At 38.4% G+C, this 27336-nt stretch overlaps 1 protein-coding gene across 3 annotated transcripts in view; it reads right to left on the bottom strand.

Moving 5' to 3' along the window:
* The window catches only part of nav2b (neuron navigator 2b), a 121796-nt gene that overhangs the window by 55262 nt on the left and 39198 nt on the right, over positions 1–27336 (bottom strand). For all 3 annotated transcript variants that reach the window (XM_060885849.1, XM_060885847.1, XM_060885848.1), the window contains exons 7-10: positions 21320–22283; positions 19759–19868; positions 15519–15630; positions 9773–10042 (exon numbers count right to left, since the gene is read on the bottom strand). In XM_060885849.1, coding sequence (XP_060741832.1) covers positions 9773–10042; positions 15519–15630; positions 19759–19868; positions 21320–22283 — 1456 coding nt within the window. The remainder of the gene's footprint in view (positions 1–9772; positions 10043–15518; positions 15631–19758; positions 19869–21319; positions 22284–27336) is intronic.

The following is a 27336-nucleotide window of genomic DNA, read 5'->3' as shown; positions in this document are numbered from 1 at the left end:
CACACACACACAGACACAAACAGACACAGACACAAACTCTTTAAACAAGTGAGCGATGTGTGTGCAAGAACATCACACACACACACACACACAAACAAAAATGACTGCTGATTCTTTGTTAAACACTGGGTGGATTTGTCTCCAGACTCTCCAGACTTGTTATAAAGGGGAATGAAGGAAAAAGTCCAAACATCACGTCATTTGCATGATGATGATGATCTTAATAATTTATGATCTTCTGAACATGAATCACCAGGCGTGTGGAGGCAGATAAACAGATTAATGACTGACTTGTGCAATAAAGTGAATGCTCATACGTATTATAATGCATGAAGCCACAGCACTGCTGGAATCTCAGATCTGATTGGTCAGATGGTGTTTATTAATTTTCTATAGCAGCAGCTTCAGGTGCAAGCAAGTCATTTTGCAAGCAAGTCATATAAACGGTTTTGTTTTTCCCTCTATTTGTCATGAACTGAACTCAAAGATAAACTTTTTCTATGTACACAAAAGGCCTATTTCTCTCAAATATTGTTCACAAATCTGTCTAAATCTGTGTTAATGAGCACTTCTCCTTTGCTGAGATAAATCCATCCACCTCTCAGGTGTGCCATATGAAGATGCTGATGAGACAGCATGATTATTGCACAGGTGTGTCTTAGGCTGGCCACAATAAAATGTGCAGTTTTACTGTATTGAGGGGTCCGAAAACCAGTATCTGTTGTGACCACCATTTGCCACAAGCGCAACACATCACCTTCGCATAGAATTGATCAGTTTGTTGATTGTGGCCTGTGGAATGTTGATCGGAGGATTGGGGTTCAAGCCCCAGAACTGCCACCCTGCCACTGTGGGGCCCCTGAGCAAGGCCCTTAGGCCTCTCTGCTCCATGGTTTGCTTTATCATGACTGACCATGTGCTCTGACCCCAACCTCCAAAACTGGGATATGAAAAGTAAGAATTTCACTGTGTTATAAAGTATATGTGACTAAATAAAGGCTTCTATCTATTCATCTTCTACCGCTTATCCGAACTACCTTGGGTCACGGGGAGCCTGTGCTCAGGCGTCATCGGGCATCAAGGCAGGATACACCCTGGACGGAGTGCCAACCCATCGCAGGGCACACACACACACACTCATTCACTCACGCAATCACACACTACGGACAATTTTTCCAGAGATGCCAATCAACCTACCATGCATGTCTTTGGACCGGGGGAGGAAACCGGAGTACCCGGAGGAAACCCCCGAGGTACGGGGAGAACATGCAAACTCCACACACACAGGGAGGAGGCGGGAATCGAACCCCCAACCCTGGAGGTGTGAGACGAACGTGCTAACCACTAAGCCACCGTGCCCCCCTCTTTGTGAATTAACTTTTTAAAAAAAATTCAACAGATGAAGTCACAACCTCCAGATAACAAGACAGAAAAAATAGTAATAAAAGCGTAACCTTTGTTTATCTAATGTGTTGATTTGGATAGACATCATTTATCATCCATATATTAAAGACGTTTTCTCAACTTAAATAAAACACAGTTTTCTTATTCCAAGGATTTGCAGTCTTAGAAGTAAAGGTGCCAGAAAGTGCTAGAAGAACCTTTTTTTTTCTATAGAACATTTTTTTTCTACCCCAAAAGAACCTTTCTACACTACAAAGAACCTTTTGTGCTCCACGGTTCACAGAACCGTCCACCCTGACAAAGAGCTATATAAGAACCTTAAATGCCTGAGGTTTAAACTATGTTCTTGTGGCTATAAGTTTACAGTATAAACCTAAATAACTAAAATAAACAGACATGTCATGTAGGCTATTCTTAACCATAAATTCAAGCAGGATTTTCCCCTCCGAATTACGGTAAAACATAAACGCCAGTTTTTTAAGAACATGGACATCTTGCCAACTTTAAGCAGCAGAGTATCGGTGTGTAGTTAGTTTAACAGTAACTCAACACATTCAAACTGGGTTATTCATTGGCCCTGACCTGGCAACCCATCATCACTCATTTAACTGCAGTTCAAAAGGGCATGAGGACTCAAAAAGGGGGATTAGGATGTCAGCAGAAGCTTTCAGAAGTTTTCTTTACTAAATAAATGTGTGCAGATTTTCACGCTGGTTTACAGCATTTCAGCTTTTCATGTAGATTTGGCTAAATCTAAATCATGATTATATAAATAAAAGAATAATAAAGGAACGAGTTTTTGTTTGACTGAATTCCGTCACACATAAATTGTGGAGGTGTTTTCTCTGCATTCGTGTTACAGTTTAGTATAAAGTATTAAAACGAGCGCATTAATCAGTTATAGAAAATGAATCAACACCTTCTGACCAATCAGAATGGTGAATGCAACAGCGCTGTCTTATGAAGGTATAATACAGTCATCCTGTCTGTGTCTGAAAACATCTGGACATCTGGGTGAACAGTAATGAATAAAGTCAGTGGTGCCAGGATGATGATGTCAGAGAGAACTCACGCCATATCTGTGGTTTATACATCATTCCTCTGTTCATGTACACTTCATCATGACTAAATATTTATTTCCACTCAGACTATAGGTTGCTTATCTCAGAAGAAATCTCTGCTCCTTTGTCGATTTTTATGGCTCTGTCTCAAATCACTCAAGACCTATACATTAAAGTATACACTATATTTCCTATATAATCCCAGTGGCTTGCAGAAGGCAGCGATTACTCATGAGCTGAAGAATCTAGAATGTTAAAGATCATAGAAGGCATAACTACAACTAGAATTAATGTTCACTGAACACTACAACTAGAATTAATGTTCACTGAACACTACAACTAGAATTAATGTTCACTGAACACTACAGCTAGAATTAATGTTCACTGAACACTACAGCTAGAATTAATGTTCACTGAACACTGAAACTAGAATTAATGTTCACTGAACACTACAACTAGAATTAATGTTCACTGAACACTACAACTAGAATTAATGTTCACTGAACACTACAGCTAGAATTAATGTTCACTGAACACTACAACTAGAATTAATGTTCACTGAACACTACAACTAGAATTGTATGTTCACTGAACACTACAGCTAGAATTAATGTTCACTGAACACTACAGCTAGAATTAATGTTCACTGAACACTACAGCTAGAATTGTATGTTCACTGAACACTACAGCTAGAATTAATGTTCACTGAACACTACAACTAGAATTAATGTTCACTGAACACTACAGCTAGAATTGATGTTCACTGAACACTACAGCTAGAATTGATGTTCACTGAACACTACAGCTAGAATTGATGTTCACTGAACACTACAGCTAGAATTGATGTTCACTGAACACTACAACTAGAATTAATGTTCACTGAAGACTACAACTAGAATTAATGTTCACTGAAGACTACAACTAGAATTAATGTTCACTGAACACTGCAACTAGAATTGATGTTCACTGAACACTGCAACTAGAATTGATGTTCACTGAACACTGCAACTAGAATTGATGTTCACTGAACACTGCAACTAGAATTGATGTTCACTGAACACTGCAACTAGAATTAATGTTCACTGAACACTACAACTAGAATTAATGTTCACTGAACACTACAACTAGAATTAATGTTCACTGAACACTACAACTAGAATTAATGTTCACTGAACACTACAACTAGAATTAATGTTCACTGAACACTACAACTAGAATTAATGTTCACTGAACACTACAACACTGAACACTACAACTAGAATTAATGTTCACTGAACACTACAACTAGAATTAATGTTCACTGAACACTACAACTAGAATTAATGTTCACTGAACACTACAACTAGAATTAATGTTCACTGAACACTACAACTAGAATTAATGTTCACTGAACACTACAACTAGAATTAATGTTCACTGAACACTACAACTAGAATTAATGTTCACTGAACACTACAACTAGAATTAATGTTCACTGAACACTACAGCTAGAATTAATGTTCACTGAACACTACAGCTAGAATTAATGTTCACTGAACACTACAGCTAGAATTAATGTTCACTGAACACTACAACTAGAATTAATGTTCACTGAACACTGCAACTAGAATTAATGTTCACTGAACACTGCAACTAGAATTAATGTTCACTGAACACTGCAACTAGAATTAATGTTCACTGAACACTACAACTAGAATTAATGTTCACTGAACACTACAACTAGAACTAAATGTTCACTGAACACTACAACTAGAATTAATGTTCACTGAACACTACAACACTACAACTAGAACTAAATGTTCACTGAACACTACAACTAGAACTAAATGTTCACTGAACACTACAACTAGAACTAAATGTTCACTGAACACTACAACTAGAAGTAAATGTTCACTGAACACTACAACTAGAAGTAAATGTTCACTGAACACTACACCTAGAAGTAAATGTTCACTGAACACTACAACAAGAACTAAATGTTTACTGAACACTGAAACATTAAAACTAGAACTAAATGTTCACTAAACACTACAACTTGAACTAAATGTTCACTGAACACTACAACTTGAACTAAATGTTCACTGAACACTACAACTAGAACTAAATGTTCACTGAACACTACAACTAGAACTAAATGTTCACTGAACACTACAACACTACAACTTGAACTAAATGTTCACTGAACACTACAACTTGAACTAAATGTTCACTGAACACTACAACTAGAACTAAATGTTCACTGAACACTACAGCTAGAACTAAATGTTCACTGAACACTACAACTAGAAGTAAATGTTCACTGAACACTACACCTAGAAGTAAATGTTCACTGAACACTACAACAAGAACTAAATGTTTACTGAACACTGCAACATTAAAACTAGAACTAAATGTTCACTAAACACTACAACTTGAACTAAATGTTCACTGAACACTACAGCTAGAACTAAATGTTCACTGAACACTACAACTAGAACTAAATGTTCACTGAACACTACAACTAGAACTAAATGTTCACTGAACACTACAACACTACAACTTGAACTAAATGTTCACTGAACACTACAACTAGAACTAAATGTTCACTGAACACTACAACTTGAACTAAATGTTCACTGAACACTACAACTTGAACTAAATGTTCACTGAACACTACAACTTGAACTAAATGTTCACTGAACACTACAACTTGAACTAAATGTTCACTGAACACTACAACTAGAACGAAATGTTCACTGAACACTACAACTAGAACGAAATGTTCACTGAACACTACAGCTAGAACTAAATGTTCACTGAACACTACAACTAGAACTAAATGTTCACTGAACACTACAACTTGAACTAAATGTTCACTGAACACTACAACTTGAACTAAATGTTCACTGAACACTACAACTTGAACTAAATGTTCACTGAACACTACAACTAGAACGAAATGTTCACTGAACACTACAGCTAGAACTAAATGTTCACTGAACACTACAACTAGAACTAAATGTTCACTGAACACTACAACTTGAACTAAATGTTCACTGAACACTACAACTTGAACTAAATGTTCACTGAACACTACAACTAGAACTAAATGTTCACTGAACACTACAACTAGAACGAAATGTTCACTGAACACTACAGCTAGAACTAAATGTTCACTGAACACTACAACTAGAACTAAATGTTCACTGAACACTACAACTTGAACTAAATGTTCACTGAACACTACAACTTGAACTAAATGTTCACTGAACACTACAACTTGAACTAAATGTTCACTGAACACTACAACTAGAACGAAATGTTCACTGAACACTACAGCTAGAACTAAATGTTCACTGAACACTACAACTAGAACTAAATGTTCACTGAACACTACAACTTGAACTAAATGTTCACTGAACACTACAACTAGAACTAAATGTTCACTGAACACTACAGCTAGAACTAAATGTTCACTGAACACTACAACTAGAACGAAATGTTCACTGAACACTACAGCTAGAACTAAATGTTCACTGAACACTACAACTAGAACTAAATGTTCACTGAACACTACAACTTGAACTAAATGTTCACTGAACACTACAACTTGAACTAAATGTTCACTGAACACTACAACTTGAACTAAATGTTCACTGAACACTACAACTAGAACGAAATGTTCACTGAACACTACAGCTAGAACTAAATGTTCACTGAACACTACAACTAGAACTAAATGTTCACTGAACACTACAACTTGAACTAAATGTTCACTGAACACTACAACTTGAACTAAATGTTCACTGAACACTACAACTTGAACTAAATGTTCACTGAACACTACAACTAGAACGAAATGTTCACTGAACACTACAGCTAGAACTAAATGTTCACTGAACACTACAACTAGAACTAAATGTTCACTGAACACTACAACTTGAACTAAATGTTCACTGAACACTACAACTTGAACTAAATGTTCACTGAACACTACAACTTGAACTAAATGTTCACTGAACACTACAACTAGAACGAAATGTTCACTGAACACTACAGCTAGAACTAAATGTTCACTGAACACTACAGCTAGAACTAAATGTTCACTGAACACTACAACTAGAAGTAAATGTTCACTGAACACTACAACTAGAACTAAATGTTCACTAAACACTACACTTAGAAGTAAATGTTCACTGAACACTAAAACAAGAACTAAATGTTCACTGAACACTACAGCTAGAACTAAATGTTCACTGCAACATTAAAACTAGAACTAAATGTTCACTAAACACTACAACTTGAACTAAATGTTCACTGAACACTACAGCTAGAACTAAATGTTCACTGAACACTACAACTTGAACTAAATGTTCACTGAACACTACAACTAGAACTAAATGTTCACTGAACACTACACTACAACTAGATCTAATGTTCACTGGACCACACCACTGAGTTTGGCTTAAACGTTTCCTGACCAGATTTCTATTCAGTCTTTAAACTACAAGGATGTGGTAAAATATAGGGATGTGGTAGCTCAGTGGTTAAGGCATGGGGTTATGTGGTTACGGTCATGAGATCCAATGCCACTGACAGGCCACCACTGGGCCCCTGAGCAAGGCCCTGGACTGATCAGTTGCATAAGTGAGATAAATGCAAGTCACTCTGGATCAAGGGATCTCAAAATGGCGTAAATGTAAAAATACATATGACATGAAACTTATAAGTCTGTGTTCCCATTATTCCCAGTATGGCTCTTGGCAGTGGAAAAAGATTACAGGATTCACCATGATATGAACTCGAATCACTGTATTCAGAGCGTGAACCATTACACCATGGAACTTTAGGGCAGGTTGTGTTCTTGGGTCATTTTAAGTTGTGTGATAGGGTTCCTGCGTTATTCAGAGTTACTGTGTGGCTTCCCTCATGTCGAATAATAACAATTTTGAATTTCTTATTATAAAAAAAAAAAAAGTGCACATTGATTTGCTTGTCAAATTGAATCAAATTGTGAAGCCAGTTTCATGATTTGAATCGTGGTTGATGGTTGTAATTTTCGTTACAGTTACTCTTCAATGTCTTTCGTTGAAGTAGAGAATTGAGGAAACTTCAGAAAACCATAATTGTCTCACTTTAAAGCTCAAACCCATAGAACAGCAGCCATTTGAAAAACTTCATCATCGGAGTGAAATAGGAATTTGCTGCATCACTAATTGATTCTTTTACATCTTTTACACTTAATCTTCTCTGTGCAAGCAAACACAGAGAAGTCTCTCTGTCTCTCTTGTCTCTCTGTCTCTTCTCTTATTCTCTCACTGCCCCCATCTCTGAGGACGCAACCCAGAATATTTCTCATGACCCTACACTGGTATCTTCAGGCCACACACACTCTAGATCTGGTTGTTGAGGTTTACTTACACATACACATGCAAACAAAACGTGTTAATCCTTGTTGACTAATTGATACACAAACTGCAAACTTCAGGACTCCAAATCACCAGGAATTCTGGATATCATTCTCACTAGCTTATAACTATTAGCTGTTTGGGAAAGCCAGAGGAGATGGTGTGTGTGTGTGTGTGTGTGTGTGTGTGTGTTTGTGTTTCCATTCATTTTCAGTTAACTTTAAATATATAGCAGTGTTTTACAGAGGTTATATTTTAAGATGTTTCCTAACCATAGAAAAAAAATATTATTCAACCTGGATTATTTTAATGGTTTAAAATAAAAATGTCCACATTTATTGCATATAATTTAAGGCGTATCGAATTTAAAATGTGCAGCAATATACTTGCAAAATACTGTTTTTTTTTTGGTGCAAACTCTACAGTTCATAAGCTCACAGAACTGATCATTTTCAGGACAGCCAAGCTCTGAACATATGAGAGGTTTCTGGCAGCGCTCCTGAGCAAAAAGGCACAAATATCTAATAAAGTGTGAAAACAAAGCTGGCACGCAGGCTGGATAATGACATGCTAAAGAACCACGGCTCAGGGCAAGGTACCCGCTCGGGGCGGATCAAACCGCACACACAGTGCAGGCTTGGCTGCGGTACTGAGCTTAAAGGTATAATAAGCCTGACTTGAAACTCAAATTTTACACAGTCCATAAAAAATGAATATGGTGGTTATGACAAGTCAAGATTTTATGAAAAGCTAAAATAAAGTTTGAAAAAATGTGCACTGGGTGGCAAGAACACACATCTGGAGCCATCTAGAGGTTGATGAGAAGCAGTGCGTGTTTGAATTACTGCAGCACTTTCTGAATTTCTGCTCACGTGTAGAAACTTCTGGTCTGTGATTCACTGATGTTTGTGTGTCTCTTCATGCTATGTGCTTTATACTGGAGGCTTTGGTAACTAGAGAAAAGTTTAAAGCTGAACACATGAAGCATTAACTCGAGCAAACCTGCTCTAAGTAGCACGATCCTGCTTGGACCAGGATTTTCTTTCATCTACGTTTTTCATCACCAGGGAAGAGAGATGGAAAGTTTTTTTTTGCAAAAAATAATGAACAGGATGTTTTTATGCAAAAAATAATGTGACTTTATTTCTTTAAGCAAATAAACTTTAAGTATTTTTAACTTGTAAACTTTTATTCCTTGGAATATTCATCCATCCATCCATTACTTCATTCATCTTTCCTTCCATCCAATCATACAGACATCCTTTCTATCTATCTATCTATCTATCTATCTATCTATCTATCTATCTATCTATCTATCTATCTATCTATCTATCTATCTATCTATCTATTCATCCATCCATCCACCCTTCCATCCATATATCCATCCCTCCATACATCCACCCATTTATCCCTATATCCATTCATATTTCTATCTACTATCCCTCCACCCACATATACATTCATCCATCCATCCATCCATCCAACCAACTATCTAACCACCCACCTATCGATCCATCCACCCATAAATAAATATTTCCTTCCAACTATCCCTATAAATCCATCCATCCATCTGTCCATCAATTCATCCATTCATCCCTAAATACTTCCATCCAACTATCCCTCCACCCACCTTTTTCCGTTCATCCATCTTTGCATCCATCTATCCATCCAGCCATTTATCCCTACATCCTCACATACTTCAATCCAACTATCCCACCATCCACCTATCCTTCCATCCATCTATCTATTCATACAGCCATTCATCCATCCACCCATAATGTATATCTAGATGCATACTATATAGTATAAAGTTTGTGACAATTGGCCATCAAACTAGAAGCAAAAAAAATATATCTCAGTGAGACGACAAATTTCGAGAAGAACCTGACTCAAAAGAAAAAAAATCACACACACACTCACCCACTGGTGACACTGTCCATCCTGACACTCTTTCCCAGGATGTCTCCATCACTCACGTAACCAGCGCTGTCTGTTGTCATGCCATCCAGGATCTCTGCTTTGCTAGAACTGTACCCACTAGTTAATGAGGGGGCGTCGCCAGCCTGCAGCCGTGGACCAGATGTAACCGGTCGCCATGGAGAGGCTGAGAGAGAGCAGGGGGCGAGGGTGAGCGAGCCCTTCGTGCTGATCTCTGTGGTTATGCAGGCATCAAAAGTCGTCTGCAGGGTGCTGAAGGGGAGGCAGGGGTGGCAAGTTTTAGACACACAGACACACACAGAGCCAATCAGCTTTAATGTAAACCACAGGGATTTTCTGTGACAGAGCAAGAGATAAAGAAAAAAGAAACAAAACACAAAAAGCCGATGACAGTGTTTCCTGGCTTAAATGAGCACCCCTCCAGGCCAGGGCTCCAGTTTCCTCATTTCACTGACTTGGGAATCAAGATCCTGCTTTTAATTCGGGGGTTTGCAAACGGCAGGGGGTTCACCAGCCAATTTCATGCCTCCAAAGGCCTGAGACATGTATCAAACTCACTATAGGCAGAAATAAAGAAAAGAACACAGAGTCCCTCTTTGAAACAGCTCTCCGTGTCAATCACATCGACTCCCCTGTCATTTGTGTGCACGTTTGCAACAACCCGATTCTCATGGACGCGACAATGAGATGTATTCTTTTGGCTTTGCTGTGATCTTGTAATAAAAAATCAAGTTTTTATTGCTGCCTTGTTGACCTAAAGTCGGGATTGATCTCTTAGATACACTTACTGGATGCTTTAACACCAAACATCCACTAGAGGGAAATAAACTAACTATATAACACATGGAAATTTATGCTGAATTGGTATGGACTTCCACTGGAAATCTCCAGAAACCTCTGGGTTTTCTTCCCCTTTCCTCCCACCTCCAAAAAACATTTAGGTAAATGGGCTGCTCTAAATTTCCTCTAAATTCCTTGTTATATTATTTTGATTTAATGTGAAGTAGGGGGGCACGGTGGCTTAGTGGTTAGCACGTTCGCCTCACACCTCCAGGGTTGGGGGTTCGATTCCCGCCTCCGCCTTGTGTGTGTGGAGTTTGCATGTTCTCCACGTGCCTCGTGGGTTTCCTCCGGGTACTCCGGTTTCCTCCCCCGGTCCAAACACATGCATGGTAGGTTGATTGGCATCTCTGGAAAAATTGTCCGTAGTGTGTGATTGCGTGAGTGAATGAGAGTGTGTGTGTCCAGGGTGCATCCTGCCTTGATGCCCGATGACGCCTGAGATAGGCACAGGCTCACCGTGACCCAAGGTAGTTCGGATAAGCGTTAGAAAATGAATGAGAGTGAGTGAAGAACCTCGACTTGTCATTTTCATTTAGTACAAAATATCAGAGCTTGATTTGAGAAACAACAGAATGGGGGGAAAAAGTGACTCAGTGACTTTGACTGTGGTTGTTGGTTCCAGACATGCTAGATTGAATACTTCATAAACTGCTAATTTCCTGAGGTTTTTACATGCAGCAGTGTCTGGAGCGAAAAAAGAATTATGTGTATAGTGCGAAAAACAAAAACATTCAAATGGCAGCGCTGTGGGGTGAAATGCCGTATGGAAAAGTCGTATCCATTCTCGGCCAGATTGGTTGGTCAAATAACCGCTCTACACAACCACATAACTAGAATCTAAAAATGCACAGAAAAGCAAACCTAGAGGCTACAACAGTGAGGAACAAACATCGTGTTCCACTTCTATCAGCCAAAACAGGAATCTGAGGTGATATGGACACACCATCAGCTTCAAAATAACAGGCATCATATTTATCTCAGGGGCACGGTGGCTTAGTGGTTAGCACGTTCGCCTGCCGATGACGCCTGAGATAGGCACAGGCCTATGACCCCGTGACCCCGTGACCCGAGGTAGTTAGTTAGTAGTTAGCGGTAGAAGATGAATGAATGAATATTTATCTCATGAACTTTCCTCCATATACTGGCACAATGATACCCAGCTCGTCATGTCTGGTGAGGTGATGACCCAGTTCTGATGCAAAAGATGAGCGAGAAGAACCTTTTTGTCATTATAGGGAGAGCATGTTGATATAATATAACTTTTTTTTTTGCAATACATCTTGTTGAGTGAAAACTCTCACTTGTCCTATAACATTGTCCCATAGTCCTCATATCTCATGAGAGATAATCACACTCAGTTTCCTAGTCAATCTTTAAAATAAATTCAGTTTCAGTAATACAGAGTGATGTCACATGAAAGGCAACGATAAACACCCAGTGTATCCAGTGTTCTGGCTGCAGGTGTGGTCGGAGCTGAGATCGAATTGAACGTATAGTCACACTAGTACAGCGCTGGGAAACCCTATGATTAAGTAACTAGTGCGCGACTGGCTGTGTTGCAATTCTATTTGTATTGTATCCTCCTCACGGTGCCATTTCCCTTTAGGGAAATTCCCATCACCATCTCAAGGGCTGGGCTGTTCCTTTTGTAACTATTCTAACTTAAAGTGCACAACTTTACATTTCAAGATGATGCAATATTCATTTCAGAACAATGATACACATGGAAGTTCAAGTAAGTAAACAAAATATTTGTTCAAACGTCTCACCTGCACGTGCTATGTACTGTAACTAATGATTTATTTCAAATGAGATACCATTAATGTTTATATTCACCGTTTAGAGCTGGTGCATTAATAATTAGATATTCTACAAAGATCACCAGAAACAAAGTGACACTTATCACATGACATTACAGATTATAGCCTAAGGGTCCATGCTATTAGATGACACTGCATTCGTTGGAGTAAATGCATTTGTTAGGACTCTGCCCGGACTCTGGCCACGTGCATTTATTTACGTTTCTCGTCACGTGTCTGCCCCGCCTTCGTCTGCTCCTCCCTGTCGTCACACCTGATCCTTATTGTGTTATCATTGTCTTTTGTATTTAACTGTGCCGCATTGCCTCGTGCAGCGCGGCATCTACTGTGGTTTTGTCCTGTTTCTAGTCTGCGTCATGTTTCGTGTTTTCTGTTATTAAACCCTGTTTGTTTTAGCTATCCTGCGTTTGAGTCCGCACTGTTCCGTGTTCATTACAGCATTAAAGAATGTTGCAGTTTGTTGTTGTTGTTTTTTTTTTTATTTGAATGGTTGATATACACTATGAGAAATAAAGGCACCAAACTGTAGCTTTCCTGGTCATATGGGTGGTACCTATAAGGCAATACTTTAAAGTTATATCATTAATCCAATTATACACCTTGAGTATTACAATTTTTAAAGAATAAATTATATTACAGTATAAATAAACCTAACAAAAGTATAATAAAATACAGAAATAAACCCTATCATCAAGAAAAATCTTTTTAATGTGGACTGGCCACAAAATGAGAGTTGCCAAGTCAACTCAAAAGACACCTGCAGAAATGTTCGTCACGTTGTGCAGAGCTTGTGAGCTAGATTTTCCATCATCGTACCTGTTGATAGAAGAGGGCTAACTTATAGCCAGGAATTGGTCAATACTAAATATCAAAATATCTACCTTAATAAATAATTAAATATTAGAAAATCGGTTACATCATATATGACTTAGGCGACGACACGGAAACATCCAGATTCTGCACATAGCAACACTGTGGATGGAAATTAGGAGCAAAAAGTACATTTGGATGAATGACTTGAGGTACAATGTGGAAAGTTGTCATGCTTAGAGTGAATAGTGAAAAAAAATCACGATTTACGCACTAATCTCTGTCCTGTTGTAGGCGGAGTCAGTATCATGGATTGGGTGTGGCTAAATACCACACGTCTCTGTTCGTTAAGCGTTTTTAGACTAACCTGCTGATCATCAAACCAGACTGTATCAACAACCGGATGTTTTCAACGATCAGTTGGTTAAGAGACTGAATCAGACATGATTATGCGTCGGTTCTTGTGGCTACAAACAAAATGAAATTGAAACTTTGTCTGAGGAGCAAACGGTCTAAAAGAGACACATTTTCTGTTGAAATGAAGCAAAAGCAAAGTCTCCAAACAGATTTTTGGCTTCTCAGTCTCCTGGAAGATTAAACAGAGTTATTTTTAGCTGCAAGTTGAACTTATAAATGTTCTAGTGGGAGCTGTTGTCAGACATCATACATAAACCATAAGAAGTAGTCTTTATAAATAACCCGAATGTCACGAAACTGACACTATTAGCTTCTTGGTTTTAATAAGTTCAGTCTGGGTGATCTTTAGGAGAATTTAAAGTCAAAGTTAAAGCGTTGTGGCTCAGTCAGCTGACGGATTAGACAAATCCCAACAGTCTGCCATATTATATAAAGCCATATGGTTCTAGTTGCTGCTAAGATTTCCACTCTTGGCTCCACACTGACTGAAGGCTTTACGCTAAATCGCTATCATAACTCTACAATATTCATTCTCTCGGGTACAAGCTTATAGTATGTGCACACAGAAGTTACTAAAAATCTTTGCCACCTGAAGTGTTTGCCATTAGCCACTGGTCTGGAGCAACAAGACTGTATGGTATTAGGGGTGGAACTAGCAGCACTGTAGCTAATCAGTTAGATATACTGAATATTACCACGCAACACCATATACGCTTAAGACCAGCTAAAGAAATCATCATGTTTTGTGTGTTTTTATTTCTCAAATATGCTTAAACATTTAATCATAAACTGTCAAAATACTTTATATCTCTATGCTCTGAGCTACTGCTCATTGTGTAAAGCTTAGCAAGCTACTGGATACAGTTGAAATCAGCAGTGAGCTGATAATACACGGCTAGCTACCTACTATTAGCTCATGTTAACTAACCAAGCAACTTTACTGTTTTAATAACTTTTTACAGTGTTTTTTTTATTGTAATTTCCTCAGTTGCGGTATTCAAAAAGATTTGAATTTTGTTACATTGAATTTTGTCAATTTCAGTGTCTGTGGTGAAATCTTTACACTAGAAACCAACCAAATTTTTCCCCAATAAGAAACGATAGTTCCAAAGCTAACTTGTTTAAATTGAGACTAAATGTTAAAAGAATGATAGATAGAAGCCTTTATTTTGTCACATATACATTACAGCACAGTGAAATTCTATCGCATATCCCAGCGTTAGAGGTCGGGGTCAGAGTACATTGTCAGATATGATAAAGCACCACAGTTGGCAGGTTGGCAGTGCTGGGGTTTGAACCCCAATCCTCCGATCAACAACCCAGAGCTGTAACCACTTGAACCACCACTGCCTCGCTAATCAGCACTAATCAGAGTGGGTATTGGCTGTAATTACATTACACTGAAGGCTTTGTACTAGATTTGTTATCAGATTAGCAAATCAAACTAACCGCTTTAGCTACGTACATTAACCAGAGCCACTCAAAAACAAAGCTGCTTCTTCAAACCTTTGCTACTTCCTCTAACTTTATTTTTCTTTATAATTTCTCTTATAATGATGTCATATATATATAATAAGATAAGACAAAGCCATAGTTATAATTATTCTATCTTGGGAACTAACTGCAAAAATGTCGGACCACATGAGCCATATGACAGGACCGTTTAGATTTGCGGCTTTGCTGCATCAAAGATCATTTACATAAAATCATAATTTTAATGTCAATAAATTGCATTGTCACTTTTTACGATTTGCAAAAAATGATCACTGGACTAGATCTGTTGCCTTTGGTTGATGTTATTTCCTGTTATTGGATGTGTTTATGCGTGTGTCCCTTACCTGTGACTGATATGAGTGACCTGTCTCAGGCTGGACATGGTTTCCTCCAGGTTTTGTCTCAAATCAGCGATGTTCTTTACTGTCCTCAGTCTCTTGCTTTCAGAATCCTCACCTGGAGAGACAAACTGTTTTAAAACCGATACACTCTACTACGTTCTGCAAACCTACATGGCACTGAAAAATTCAGTACATCATTTTTCATCATTTTCGTGAAAACACTCAGAACCAGAAAAGATTAGCAATTTGTTACACAATTCTCTCTCTCTCTCTCTCTCTCTCTCTCTCTCTCTAACCAACAAATGAAGAAATATGATGTAAATCTCCCAGCATTAGCTAAAAAGAGCTTTTTGTGCTTTAGAAAAGAAAGCATTAATGCTAACAGGATCAGCCTCAGTCTGTACAAATAAGACTTCTGCAAATAAACACAACACTGTGTGCTGGTGTGTGAGTGGGGATTTGGCTGTACGGATTAAGAGCCGCTTGCTGATCATAAGGGGTTCACAAAGAGCTCAGAAGACCACACAGTTGTGTACACACACACTCGCACACACACCCGCATACACACACGCACACACACACATACACACACACACACTGTGAAAAGCATGTTAAGAAAAGACTAATGGTTACATGTACATTCTGCCAAACTAGCACAAACAGCTCCATTCATACTGTCAAGCTAATGCTAACATTTGGCTAGCACCTTGCTTACAGCTCTGGAGCAGAGCATGAGAGGAACTTATGAAAGACCTAGCTCCCTGAATAATTTCTTCAAAGAAGTAAAATCATTATTTACCATTTAACCATGACAAAGGAACGTCATCTGCTTGATGTTTGTTTTTCAAATATGATAAGCATTAAAAATAAGTTAGCTAAAAAGTTAGCTAATGAATGAATAACACTATTTTTAAACATTTTAAATGTTTTTAGTACATATTCGTTTATTTTTCTGTGGAAGGTTATAGTAGCTACAGCACATCTGAAAAATCTATAAAATCTACTTTAGCTAGCTAGCCGATTTACGCAACCTTATCGGCAGACTAGCTTAGCTAACAGAAGAATTCTCACCTGATGAAGTTAGCTTTAATAATGCTAGTTGCTGTAGCTGGCTATTGTAGCTGGCTAATGATTATTTATTACATTATCTATTGTTGATGTTAGTTCTTGTGTGATGTATTGCATTATAAATTATGCTTCAAGTCTAGTTGGATAGTTCATGTTATTTATGCTGATGGTTTTATCACCTGTATTAGCTAACATTAACTTCGCTAGCCTCCTGACTTGATGCCCGATGACGCCTGAGATAGGCACAGGCTCCCTGTGACCCGAGGTAGTTCGGATAAGCGGTAGAAGATGAATGAATGAATGAATGAACTTCGCTAGCCACTCTAAGTGTAGTTAGCATTACCTAATGTTAGTAATGCCCCTGCTGTGGTAGCTAGCTGTAAATGATCATTTCACAACGCTTTTTAAATAAATCCATTAGCTAGTAAATCTCCTAAACGTGATCTTATACAAGTAGTTAAAGGTTTTGTTTTACACTTTATTCCACAAAATATTTCAAAACTAGTTATCCTAAATATAATTTTTTTTCAATTTATAGTTACTTTTAGTAACTCCTTTTCAGGTCCTGTGTCTTGATATCACAAGGAAGAAACCTTAATGTAAGGAGTCTCCAATGATTGATGGAGTGACACTGGAGACTAATTCCATGAATATTAACATGAATTCTTCATCCATCTATTTTTATTTATAAATTATTTATTATTAGCCAGGGACCTGAAAATAAGTTGCTACCATACATCCATTCACTTATCGATTCATTCATCCATCCATTAATTTTCTGTACTACTTCTCATACACAGGGTCACAGGGAGACTGGAATCTATCCCAGGGGACTCGGGGCACAAGATGGGGGACACCTTGGAGGGGGTGCCAATACATTGCAAGACACCATCACACAACTGTTCACACACAAACAATTTAGAGATACCATCAAGCCAACACACCGGGAAAGGAGACCACAGAACCCTGAGGAAACCCCCATGGGGTGCATGGGGAGAACATGCAAACTCTAAACACAGGGAAGAGGCAAGAATCAAACCCTCAACCTTGTATAAGAATGTATAAAGAATTACGAAATAATATTAATCAACTTCTGACCAATCAGATTTAAGAATTTAACATAGACAGCAAAGATTATTTGCATGTTTAGGATGGGATTATATGGTGAAATACTAAGACTTTGTTTTTATATTCTACTGTTCTTAACATTAAGTAGAAATGGTTGCTTTTTTCTAGCCTGAGTCACTGGCTAGGTTAAATAAGGTTCTTGACCTTATTTTAAACCCCTGGTGTAAAGAAAAAACACAAACCAATTTAAAATGAAACCAAACATAATAAGCTCCGTCATGTCTACTATAAGTATCCACAGAATTTTATATATAAATATATACTGTGTGGTTGTACACACTAGCGCCTTACTCTTGAAGTTCTCATAAATATCCAGCATGGTCAGAAGGATCTCCTCATTGACACGTGCGATGCTGTCCCATGCACCTGTGTGTTGGCTTAGATGTGGCTGGTTCGCGTGTCCGTATGCGAGCACGGCCTCAGGCTCATTATCTGCATTTTGAGATTTCTCAGACAGGTTCTTCTCCTCTGCTGGACTTCTGCAGGAATTTTCTTCTGATCCTGTTGAGATACTCAACCATTCTGGAGCTTCATCCTTAAAACTTCCTCTTGAGATTTCTGACATGCTGTGACTGCTCAAGGAGATGCTGTCTCTGCTTCCTGGATCCTCAGAATCACTTCTGCCTTTGTGGTTTTCAGACTCCATTCTGGATGTGCTCAGTGATCTTCCTCTTGCAGTGTGTGAATATTGTTAGGCTGAGGTGTCTTCTTGCCTCCTGACTTCAGTCTTTTGTGCCCCTATTCTTCCGGTTGGAACGGATGGGTTTTCTGACACATGTGCTAGCTTTTTTCCAAAGTAAACGAGTGATCGGTGGGTAAAGCTCTTGCACGGATGGCCCTCCCTTTTCCTCTCCTCCATGGAAAAACGGGAGAGAGAGAAAGCGACTGAGACAGAGAGGGAGACAGGGAGAAGGGAAAAGCCAAACTAAGTGGCGTTCCAGTTTCCGCGCCAGCACACTTCCCCTGCAGGGTGACTTTCTGGTCTTACTGAAGACTGTCAGACTGAGAAAAGACCTCCACGCCTCCAAACCCATGCTCTCACACTACCTCATATACAGTAGAAGCCAAGCCTTGCACTAATTAACACTTGGCTCCAGTCGAATTATTACACATATAAACTGTGTGCACATTCCGTCTCACAAACATGACCTCACGTGACCTCATGATACACACACACACACACTGCTCCAAACACTCTCTCTCATACACACACACATAAACGAACCGATCGGTCTTGGCAACTCCTTGACATCCACAGCCTTTATCATGCAGATGAACTCCTTTCTCTCCATGTCCAGCAAGACACCGGCGCTGTAGGATTCGATTAGTTAGATGCAGGACACGCAAAAGAACTAAAGTCTGGGTTCTTCCTGCGGAATTTAGATCAGACTCGAACACCGTACCACTTGAACAAACTGCAGCTTTAAGTATTGACTTTAGCATTGTTCTCGGTCCCATTATTTAAATCCACAGGGCTAAAGACTTCTTGTATCTTCTTCTATTTACAGCACAAGATGCAATGTGACCCTTTTGAGAACTTCATCCAGGTTTCATTGTTGAATTAACTAGCTATATATTACACAGCTACAGCAGTGATAACATGATAACTTCATGATGTATCTACAGCGTATTATATGTAATATTATATATAAATATTATATACAATGACAGTAGCTACCTATGAAGTTAGCCAGATGATTAGCCATTTTTGTAGAATGTTAGCACTGTTAATCAAAGCTAGCTAAATAGTTTCCCATTTTTATTGGAATATATATATATTCAAAGCTAGCTGGCTATTTAGCTATCCACCTTTAGCTACATTTTGTCCACTAGCCACTTCTTGTCGTTGCATTAGCAAGGAATTGACATAAGTTTTATGTTGCTTTCACCAAGCTAGTTATACACTTTTAGCCAAAGTACTACAGAACTCTCAAGTGGCAACAGAAACTAGCCTATTTCTCATAGCAAGCTAGCACTGTTTATTATTTGTCTATGTCTACTGTCTATTTATTTCCTTTCCCTATTTTATAAGCTCAAGGCCTCGTACCTCTCAGGCTTTCCAGAGACGTGTGGATGGATCTGCTGAGAAGGACTGATTTTTCATTCTTCTGTTCTCCTCCATCAGTGACACTACTCTTATCCACGTCTGTTTGAGACCTACAACAAAGAAGAAGAAGAAGCAAATAACACATTTATTCATCACTGGCTCGTTTAGACAAACGTTTTATTTTGTTTATTAGTGTTTGTGACTAAATAATTTAATTATCTTTTTTGTCATTTAATTCTATTTTTTGTTTTTACTTCTTGTTTTTCTTTTTTCTTTTATATACTGTATAAGCACTCGGTTCCTTTTTTTGCTATTTTGATTCAGTTCATTTTAGGTAATTTATTTAGTTTTTATTCAGCTACTTATTTGTATTTTGCTTGTTGATTTTTTTTTTTTTTTAAGATTTTACTTTGTAGTTGTACTTTTGTTTTTAATGTCTAACTAATTAATTAACTATAATCTTCCATATTGAATTGAATTTCTATTAATCAATTCCATTTTGTCTGGATTTTCAATTATACTATTTTTTTTTCACATTATTTTTACTTTAGGTTTTATATTTGCTGCACCTCTGTTTGCTGCACCTCTTTATATTTGCTGCATTGCTTGTTCTCAGTATTTAAAAGTACGTAATTTAGCATCGTGTTCATCTCTATTCATTTTGTTTGTAATTTATGTCAATTCTGTTTTTTGCTGTTTTTATTTTGCATTTGTATTTTTCCTCCTGAACCTTTTAAAACTGTTGTTTCTACTGTTAATGTGACATCAGGAATCACTGTTCAGAAATAACAGATTGTCTTGTCAGGATGTTCCTGCTGAAAAACAACTTCCTCATGAGTTTGATTTCCAGCTCAGGTCTTGTTTTTTTATTCATTTTATTTCATTCAGCACTTGTATTGAATATACGGAAACAGACTTTATTTTATGCTACTCAGTTCAGTCACGTGGAACCTGATGCACACATTCATTCATTTTCTACCACTTACCCGAACTACCTCTGGTCACGGGGAGCCTGTGCCTATCTCAGGCGTCATCGGGCATCAAGGCAGGATACACCCTGGACGGAGTGCCAACCCATCGCAGGGCACACACACACACACTCTCATTCACTCACGCAATCACACACTACGGACAATTTTTCCAGAGATGCCAATCAACCTACCATGCATGTCTTTGGACCGGGGGAGGAAACCGGAGTACCCGGAGGAAACCCCCGAGGCACGGGGAGAACATGCAAACTCCACACACACAAGGTGGAGGCGGGAATCGAACCCCCAACCCTGGAGGTGTGAGGCCAACGTGCTAACCACTAAGCCACCGTGCCCCCCCGATGCACACATTTGAATTTAGCTTTCAAAAATTGTCCATGTGCTAAAGCTGCTTAGATTTGTGGGTACTATCTAGGTTGTTTTATAGTGATGAAATTTTACTACTGTATTATTTTTTTTAATTTTACCTGATTCATTTTTTGGGCGCTTTATAACTTTGGGAAACCTATAAGCCAACCTGTACATGGATTCTGATTAGCAGAGTGACACCATAATGGACTCTAGCATCTGACCTGTACATGAAGGGAGCCACTGTAGCTGTGTTAGGATGGCTGTGCTGTGTTTGTGGAAGCTGAATGTTGCTTGTATTGCTGGTCTGAGTTGTGCTATTCGAGCTGTTTCGGCTTGGCCGTCCTTCTGTCGACAGTAAACTCAAAGCAGAGTTAGAGTTCTTGCCCTCCGTCAGACATTTCTGCACCACTGCACCACCTCCAGCTCTAATACCACGAGAAGGCTCCACTTTTCCACCAGGTAGAGAACTTGAGTTCTTTCCCATCCCTGAGAGCTTAGAGGTTTGCCCTGGTTTGGGTATACTACTCTGTGATGAGCTATCTTTCTTAGCATTGCTATGGCTTTTGGTACCTTTGGGAATCAAACTGGATTTTTTACCATCAGCCAATGTTTGAGGTTCAGCCCTGATTACTTCTCGTTCTTCCATAATCCGATCTTGCTCAATGCCAGAAGACCGTTTTGTTGTTTTATCTGTACCTTTTGTTTTTACTTTCTCTTTATCCTTTTCAGCAGCCTTGATTTTGGGCACCAGTGTCCTACTCAGCGTCCTTTGTGCAATACCTTTCAGAGCCAGTTTAGGACTGGAAGTGCTTGCCATGGCAGGTTGCTGGTTTACCAGATGGGCTTCAGGATGGACAGGACAAACATTTGCTTCATTCAGATCTGGGTTGGAAGCTTCAGGATCTTCTAGAGATGTGACACTGGATGCTCGAGAAGAGGGTCTGCTGTTGAAGAGCTTCAGCTTGTCTAACATGGACTTTTGGGCAATGACTTTGGGAGGAACCTCCAGAGAAGATGAGGTGGGCTGTTTGATAGAAATAAAAGAGGAGGTGGTGCTGTGCTTGGCATTGAGAGACTTGCTCCTCCATCCTTTTGTGCTGCTGGTGCCAGTGGTGCTGCTGGATGGAAGAACAAAAGAACTAGGAGCTCCTTGGTCAACCATTACTGGAGATGGACTTGATTTATCTGTAGGAGAAAATGGGACATTTGAGCCAATGGATCTTACTTCTTGATGATGATGCTAATGATGATGAAGATGACGATGAAACTTCCAGAAACATTTGAGGAAGTAAAGGAAAACAAACAAACACAAAGGCACTAGTACACTGAAATTCCTCACTGAAGATCCCGAAACCTCAGTGAGACAGACACATGTTCTCATACAAACCAAATTTATATTCATGTTCAATTCGAATTCGCATTGTAAAGAAAATAGGATGAAACCCTACAGCAGGAACTTTTAAAAGCAAGGCATTTCAGGTACAGCTAAAAATCTTTCTGGGATATTAAAAATAACGTGCCTAATGAGTTACTTATAAAGACCATTAAAAAAATGTGTCCCTCTTTAGGTGTTAATAAATAGCTAAAAATGAAATATATAAATGTTTCATAACTTTTCACACAGCAGGCAGCGAGGATCGTAGTAGGCTAGATCTCTATTCCACACACTTAATGAGAGATACATATATTTCTAACCTATTTCTACACTTGTTCCGTTCTGCTGTCCGAACGGAAATAGACTTCTTATTTTTTCTGCAAGTCTGATCTAAAATGAGTCAGCACTTTGTTGTCTCTGTTGATAAGCATTGTTGATCCTTACACAGGATTTTAGTGGTTGGAGGTAACACCTTCAAATTTTAGATGATTTGATATCATCATTTACTTTAAAGATAGAATGAAGGTTCTATGAATATATTACCCCTAGTAGGCTAGATCAATACAGAAATATTTGAGAAAACTAAAATTCTTAAATCGCAGAGTGTCTACATTCATATGAGCTTCGTGTTAACCACCACTGCGGAGTGAGACGTAACAAAGACGTTCAATCACGAACAACAAAACAGGTCCATTTTTGATCTCTAATCTAGACAATAATCACACTTTGACTTTGTATACAACAATTTTCTGAAGTATCAATAACTGGAAACAACCTACTCTATATCAAAACTGAAAGAAAAATAATCTTCCACGCTTAAAGCTACATTTATTAATACTTAATAATTCAAACTCACCTTACACACATCCAGACCTGTTTCTGAGCTTAATAATCTGCGAATAAGCCAGTATTTATACCAAAGGTTGGCAAAATCTTTAGTTCACTACTCACTTAGCATATTCATACGAGTGAAGCCGTTAGAGGAAACATACAGAATACAAGCCAAGTGCTCAAAATTCAAATTCAAACCCAAGCAGGAGTGTGTTGGTTTTTGAGAGTTTCTTTTTTTTTTTTCTTGTTCAGCTCCTTGAGTGAAAGAGGCCTCACAGAACACAGATGACTCATGAGTCACTTGAAGGAATAAATGAGGCGGTCTGTTCAATTTCATGGAAAAAAAGAGTTGTGTTCATGTTCAATTTCAAGAGTTCATGTGAGCATCAGGAAAAATAAACAAAACAATTGTTGGAGCTCAGGAACACCCAAAAGTGAACATAAAAACATGTAAAAATAAATAAATAAATAAATAAATAATAATAATAATTAGTTTAGAGAGTTAGTTTAAAAACATTTATTAATTTAATCTATTGAAAATTTATAGATTTTAGGTAGCAGCACAGTGAACATTGTGGTTGTTTGGTTTGTTTTAACATTTCAGAATTCTTATTTCTTTATATATAGAAATTTTGATTTTCTGTGGCATTTTGAAAAGTTTAACAACATTTAACTAAAAACATTTAAGCTTTAAGTGTTTAACATTAATGCTAAAATATCATATCGTTCCAAACAAGACCCGCTGAGTGAAGCAAACCACGAACACTTCAAGTTATCAGAACATTATTAAATAAAAATGTAATCTTTGCAAGCATCACCTCTATAAATTTGTACAACCTGAAAAATGCATTATTTAACCAAAAAGTCTAAAGTCACGCTCTAATAGATGTGATGTATAATCTAGCCTTTTTCCAACCTAAACCGTCTAATAATGTTTATTATAATGTTCATTTTTTTCTTACCTTTGTAATGAGAATCCCCAGAATCCACAATGGACCTAAAGTGTTTGAGAAGATGGACTAGAAAGGAATGTTAAGTGCTCACATTTGCTTGTTCGGCTACTGTAAAGGACACTTTGGCAGCTGCTGTATGGGTGCCCATTCACACACACAGAAAGTGGGTCAAATGCCCACTTTCAAATGTTAACGAGGGCATGAAAGCCGCACTCTCTATTGGAGATCAAAAGCACCGTTTAACTATATGGGAGTGACAATGCTTAAAGCCACCTTTGAGGTTTGAAAAGCCTAGTGATACTTTGAACACACCAGATGATGTCGTATATAGAAAATGTAGTATTTAGACAAACACTGAGAAAAGTAAACATCAGAGATGAATAAAGATCAAGCAGTGAGGAGGTGGAACTAGCACTGCTTTTCTTCTACAACGTGACATTAAAGAGAATTAAACAGAATTAAAAAATTAAAAAAATAAGGGTAGACTGTAAATAGAAACTATTGGAAATTTATGGACTTTCTTTCTTTTTTCTTTTTTTTTTTTTAAAGTGTCTATATACGATATTCCAAACTAAAAAAAAAAAACAACAACTAAAATTCCCACTAACTTCAACATCAAAAGTTATCCGTATATTTACAAAAGTTACAAATCATTTTGTTGATGTTACTTATTTTTTAAGGTAAATCACTTTAAGTATAATTTGAAACGCTTGACCTGTAAATGCTGTTAGCATGTCGGCTAATCTGTATCGAACCGCAGTTCTGCTGAATGTTCAAATCTGATTGGTTGGAAGTTGTTAAGGATTTTTCTGGCAAGACAATGACATGGTTTATATTAATGCCCTAGTTGTAATATGTTATAGAGACTTCTACAGTGGACACTTCTCATAAACTAAAACTAATACTACACAGATTTAAAAAAATTTGGCTTAGTAGGTTGAGGGTTTGATTCCCGCCTCTGCATTGTGTATGCAGAGTTTGAATGTTCTCGCTGGGCTTCGGGGGGTTTTCTCTGGGTTCTCCGGATTCCCCCAAGTCCAAAAAATGCGTAGTAGACTGTATGGTATCTCACAATTGCCAGGACTGTGTGTGTGCCTTTGTTTCCTGTGATGGGCTGGCAGCTGACCAGTATGTCCTCCACCTTTTACTTCGAGCCAATAAGATAGACGCAAGGTTCCCTGTGATTATATTTACAGTGATTCAACTTATTTAACCTGTACAGAAGTCTCGAGTGTCAACACTCGACACTTTTCCTCCTCGTAAAAGTCTTCATGGAGGACTTTCTGCTTTGTGATTTCTCAGTAACTAACTGCATTTTCTTCTGACTTATTAAATTCCAGAACCAGACTTCTTCTAGAGAAGCTGTTTAGGTGGTAACAGAAATGATTTGCACATTCCATATCATTATATGTGACTTTAAACATATATCATTTGTAATCATTGGCAACCTGCTGCTGTATAAAAGGAGTTCCAGGAAAAGAATCACCTCAAATGGAACTCTACTTTGCCTCAGGCTGCATAACACCACAGAGTCAATGATTCCTTACTAACGACAAGGTCAGACAGATATACTGAACTCCACTCAACTACACCGTTGTAGAAAGGACATTATTTACATTGACATTATTTCCTGTCCAGTGACACACAAATGGGGGGGACGGTGGCTTAGTGGTTAGCACGTTCGCCTCACACCTCCATGGTTGGGGGTTCGATTCCCGCCTCCACCTTGTGTGTGTGGAGTTTGCATGTTCTCCCCGTGCCTCGGGGGTTTCCTCCGGGTACTCCGGTTTCCTCCCCCGGTCCAAAGACATGCATGGAAGGTTGATTGGCATCTCTGGAAAAACTGTCCGTAGTGTGTGATTGCGTGAGTGAATGAGAGTGTGTGTGTGTGTGCCCTGCGATGGGTTGGCACTCCGCCTGAGATGACGCCTGAGATAGGCACAGGCTCCCCGTGACCCGAGGTAGTTCGGATAAGCGGTAGAAAATGAGTGAGTGATGAGAGAGAGAGTGACACACAAATGAGGATGAGGTTCACTTCTGATTCTGGTTCCTCTCGAGGTTTCTTCCTCATATCATCTCACCGTCACCTCAGGCTTGATCATTAGAGAAAATTGTTAGCGATAAATAGTAACTTAATTTTAAACTTAAAATTTTAAATTCTGCAATAAAGCTGCTTTGAGACAATGTGAATTGTTAAAAGCGCTATACAAATAAACTGAACTGAATATACCGAATAAACATAACTCATGACTATAAAACATAACTTAAAAAAAAAACAATAACTAGAATTTTTTTTCGCATTTCACTGTACATTATAAAATCTCCAGCCAATAAATGTGAGCCAAGTAAAATAAAAATTAAGAAATCCACATGACGGAGAACTCGAGGATAAATCATCTGGTTAAATTCCTCACAGATCTGGGCAGGTTAGTGAACACCTGGAGCGACTAAGAGCTCTTAGAGCCAAAATCTGAAGAGCACAAAGTGCCTTTGAGGCTTTGAGGTTTGCCCTCAGGGTTTGTGAAAAATATCCAAATTACAGATGAGGCACATCATCACTCAGGACATGGAATAAACCCAATATCATTTCACCAGGGAAATGTACAAGCCTATAATCCAAACTGAGACAAGCACAATGCTCTGGCAGGAGTTTTACAGGTGTGGCCTTAACCGAGGTGGTCCTTCATGCTCAATATCACTTTTTCTACACTTTGCGTGTCACTTTGCTGTATCTTATATACACACACATACACACACATGCACAATAAATCAGGTCCTGATTCAGCAGTGGAAAATCAATGAAAAACTGTCCACACTGCGTCAGAGCCGTGGTGATGTTGTGAGTACCGGTTGCACTGGTAATCATTGGATAGTTTCCTGTCTGGAGTTTAAAGGAAACTGACCATGTTGTGTTTTAGGCTGAAGTCCCAGTTTATATTATAGCACCATTGTATCCTTCTGTAAATGAATCCAAGAGCATGAATGCACATTTACCAACCTCATTCACTCCCTTCCTTTTTTTTTATATCATGTGCTCTCATTATCGTAGCTTCTCTCTCTCTCTCTCTCTCTCTCTCTC

This window comes from Tachysurus vachellii, chromosome 13 (genome assembly GCF_030014155.1).
Source record: "Tachysurus vachellii isolate PV-2020 chromosome 13, HZAU_Pvac_v1, whole genome shotgun sequence".
Taxonomy (NCBI): Eukaryota; Metazoa; Chordata; class Actinopteri; order Siluriformes; family Bagridae; genus Tachysurus; species Tachysurus vachellii.
Note: the sequence above shows the minus strand (reverse complement) of the source record. Positions and strands in the feature narration are given on the sequence as shown.